At 43.6% G+C, this 4121-nt stretch overlaps 1 protein-coding gene across 1 annotated transcript; it reads left to right on the forward strand.

The window, feature by feature from the left end:
* The first annotated feature begins 717 nt into the window (after window positions 1-717).
* Window positions 718-3861, forward strand: LOC121326537 (zinc finger protein 862-like). The gene is made up of 2 exons (XM_041269872.1): window positions 718-871; window positions 1030-3861. Exon 2 carries the CDS (start codon window positions 1210-1212, stop codon window positions 3304-3306), a length of 2097 nt encoding a protein of 698 aa, XP_041125806.1. The 5' UTR covers window positions 718-871; window positions 1030-1209; the 3' UTR covers window positions 3307-3861.
* Window positions 3862-4121: the final 260 nt, after the last annotated feature.

Consider the following 4121-nt stretch of genomic DNA (forward strand, 5'->3'; position numbering starts at 1 on the left):
CGTACCAGTAAGCAGTGTGGGCTGGAAAGCCTTGTCAGAACATGGGTGAAGTAAGAGCGCAATTGCAGTCTTACCTGACAATTGCTCGTCTTTTGGGTCTTTGTCAGGTCGTAAAATAAATACATAAGGGCAAGTTTAAATACAAAACAAACAAAAAAAAAAAAAAAAAAACAAACAAACAAAAAAAACGCCGTATTCCTTGCAACTTACAATAGCAATACACGACTTTATTTACTTTCATTTTGCTGGTGCTTGTGACTGATATAACTCGAAACATCACGTCAGTACTGATCCCCGTCTTTTTGTGCTTCGTCCAAGTTCAACGAACTTTGCTCGTATATATTTTGAGATGTATATACTCATTGTATTTATAAAGCAATAAAGCAACTCAACTTCCTTTTTAGTAATCGACTTTACTGTCTATTATTTCAACCGCAACATCCTCCCACTGCTAAACACTTTCCAAACACTTACTCCCTTCCGCAGTTCCTCGGGGCCACTAAGGACCCCAATAGGCTAGCCCGTAGATGTGCCTGACAAATAAAACATAACATAAAAATAACTTTCTGTCAAACAACGGCAGTAAAATAACAAAAGGACAGCAGCAAAGTGGGTGGCTGTGTGAAAAACTACAGAGTGAAAAACAGAGGCTGCTAAAACCTCCTCCTCTTACCTACATTTGAATAAGGCGTATTAAAGAGACAGGCTGCTCTTCCACCACGCTTGGGAAGTGAAGCTGCTGGTACGGAACTGTTCCTTTGTTAAAAGTTTATAAATTCGCCCACTCATATTTAAAACGATGTTGGTCATTATAAAACCTGGAAAGACCCCAACATAAAGAAACGCTGTCGACTTGCAATATCTAGGAAGGGTAAGACTTTATCGTATTGCAAGCAGCTGTTTTGCTATTAACAGGGATTCAATTAATTTGTAACCCTGCCCATTGTAAAGCTACTCTGAAAAAAAAAAAAAAAAAAATGTTTTTTTTTATTAATTTTAATTTTTTTTTTTTTTTTTAATGCATACAAGCTATATACTGGAGAAACTTCCATCAACCCCCTGCAGGACTAGCATTGTGAGATTGTAAGCTTGCACAGTAGTGTATTCGTTAATTCGTAAAGAGACTGTTATGGAGCTGTGAAGTACGGTCCTAATTGACTGTGAAAAGAGCAAGAAAAGCTGTTGAGCACAGGAGGCTTATGCAACAGCATGTCTCTGAGAGTGGAGACGGTGAAGAGGTGGCAGGTGGAGCTGAACCCTACCCAGGACTGGTTGCTGTATGAGGTGGGGGTGGATGGCTGCTATGTGGTGAGGATCCAATGTGGCCTATGCAACAAGCACAAGGCAAAGATTAAGGACCTGCGCAACTTCAGCCCAGCATTTGTCAATGGGATTGAGGGTGCTTCTTTGAAAAAGGACAATGTCAAAAAGCATTTCCAGAGCGAGATGCACCAGAAGGCCTCTGCCCTTGAGAAACTCAGCGGAAATGTCCCTAACTTGCCGTCAGCGCTGGCCCAGTCTATCGAAGAGGAGCACCTCACCCGGCTATTTGATATAGCCTACACAGTCGCCAAACTTGAGCTTCCACTGGCTAAATTCTCACAGATTGCCAAGTTAGAGGTCCGACATGGGGTGGACCTGGGGCAGATGTCTCTCACTGAGCAGAAATGTAAGGAGTTTCTGAAGTACATAGGCAGGTCCACTAAGGTGGAGTTGATCCATGCCATCCAGGAGTCACCCTATTTCTCAGTGCTTGTTGATGGCTCCGATGAAACTGGAGCTGCAGAGAAAGGCATGATCTACGTTCTCTATGTTGATCACACTGGCTTGCCGTGTGTTCGCTTCTTCGGGTTCCGTGAGGTCAAGCACGTGCATGCTGAGTGCCTGAAACAAACTGTGCTCAATGCTTTCTTGGAAGAAGGTATCGACATTGAGAGGAAGCTGGTGGGCTACCTGGCCGACAGTGTCACCGTCAAGGCCGGGGTCGCCACTGTCTTGCAGAACGAGATGCCTTACCTCATCTCCATGAACTGCGTCAGCCACCGCTTAGAACTGGCCATCAAGGAGATGTTCCAGGGCACCAGCTTTGACGACGTCACAGAAATGCTCCTCCTGCTAGCCAGGCTGTATTGGACTTGCCCCGGCCGCATGCCTGAGCTCAAGAACTTGTCCCAGATCATGCAAGAAGGGGACACCAAGCCTCACCAAGCTGAAGGAACCCGTTGGGTGCAGCACAAACAGGGGGCCACCAAGGCACTCCTACAAGCCTATCCTGCTGTTGTATGCAACCTGGCCAATATGTTAACCCAGACTGTCCTCCCAAAGGAGAAGAGCATCTTCCAGGAGTACTTGTGGACACTGCGGAGCTTGAAGTTCATCCTCCATCTACTGTTTATGTCGGAGATGCTTGAGCCGCTTGCGAAACTCTCCCGGTCTCTACAGAACAGTAACGTAGACCTTCTTGACACTGCAACCCTGCTGCAGAAGTTCTACGTCACCTTGGGCCGTATGAACAGTGGCATCCTGCGTGGGGCCCTCAGTGAAGTCTTGAAGCACACAGAGAAGGACCCCCAGTCAGTCTTCTTCGGTGGGACACGGCTCCAGGCTGACTTTGAGGAGGCCCAGGCCTTCAAGGAGAAGCTTCCTTCTTACGTGGCGGCTGTGTCAGACTGCATCCTGCAGCGGTTCGGCAGCCTGCACCACATGGAGCCCATCCAATGCTTGAAGATTTTGGAAGTGGACCTGTGGCCGGAAGCCCAGGAGGATCTGGAAGACTATGGGACCTCTGAGCTCCAGATCTTCACCGGCCACTTTGAGAAGCTGCTCTCCCTCAACCATGTGGACAGAACCAAGCTGCAGGAGGAGTGGGTTCAATTCAAGCAGTTTCGTAAGGAGAATCTGTCACAGGTTTCCAGCCAGCAACTGTGGCAGAACCTTCTCACCAGCCAGCAGAGCCGCTTTCCAAACCTTTACCATGTGATCTACATCCTCCACTGCTTCCCTGTGTCCAGTGTGGTGCTGGAGTGGGGATTCTCAGCAGTGGCCAGGCTAAATGCCAATGGAAGAGGCAAAATGTCCATCAACATACTGGAGTATCTCACCAGGATCTCCGTTGAGGGGCCTGAGCCCGACATGTTTGACCCCAGGTCGGCCGTCAGCCTGTACTGCTTTGAGCAAATGGGATTCATCACCGAGCCTGGGTTCAAAAGAACATCGCAGTATGCTTTCTCGGATGAAGAGCCTGATTCTTCTAACAAGAGACAAGAGGTTTGCTACTTTGAAGATCAGTACAGTAGTGATGAATAAAACTCCTCCCCCTGGTTATGCCCTTAGTTATAAGCTTTTGATTTTTGTGTTTTTTTTTTTTTTTCAGGAGTAATTGTATATTTTTTTAAGTTGCAAAAGGGCAACTTTATTTACTAAGCATTTGTACAGCACTTTTGCACCACTTTTTCTATAAGGAAAACTTGTTACTGATAAATTTTTTGTTAGCATTATAAAAGTGCTAGTTGTTAATTACATTTTATTTTTAATTGTAATAGAAAATTGAACTAGAAACTAGTGTCCTAAAAGATAATTATTAGACTTTAAATCTAATAATTTAGTGAATCGTTACTCTGTCATTGTAACTGTCAGGGCCCCTTGGACATTAAATGTTTATCTATCCTGTTTAAATAAATACATTTGAAAAAAATTAGAAAAACTAAAATTGTAATTATTTTCGCTATCAAACATCAACAACAAAATGCACAAATGCTTTGTAGAGGGAAAACCAGGGTATGTCAGAAAATACAATCGCCTGTATGAATTGATATGTTATGTGGGCAAAATATTATTAGTTGTCTCACATTTTAATTTTGGGTCCCATTAATAGTTGCTGATAGGGATTTTAGAAATACTAAAAGAAACATTGAAGATCATTTCTAAATGTTAACATTATTCAGTGTTTACTAGTTATACTTAATATGGTTTTGACTTTTATATGTCAAAATAATGTCACCTTGTTAGCCAATGGTGTAAATCCAGTGATTGGAGAAAAAAATAAACACTGCCATAGCATGGTTAATATGTTGTTCATTTCCATTTGCTATGCTGATGTTTTTTTTTAAAAACAGGTGTAG

The sequence above is a fragment of the Polyodon spathula genome, chromosome 14 (assembly GCF_017654505.1).
Source record: "Polyodon spathula isolate WHYD16114869_AA chromosome 14, ASM1765450v1, whole genome shotgun sequence".
Classification (NCBI taxonomy): Eukaryota; Metazoa; Chordata; class Actinopteri; order Acipenseriformes; family Polyodontidae; genus Polyodon; species Polyodon spathula.

What these genes read in the sequence shown, in the direction of transcription:
- LOC121326537 (XM_041269872.1), top strand. Translation starts at nt 1,210, where the DNA reads ATGTCTCTGAGAGTGGAGACGGTGAAGAGGTGGCAGGTGGAGCTGAAC.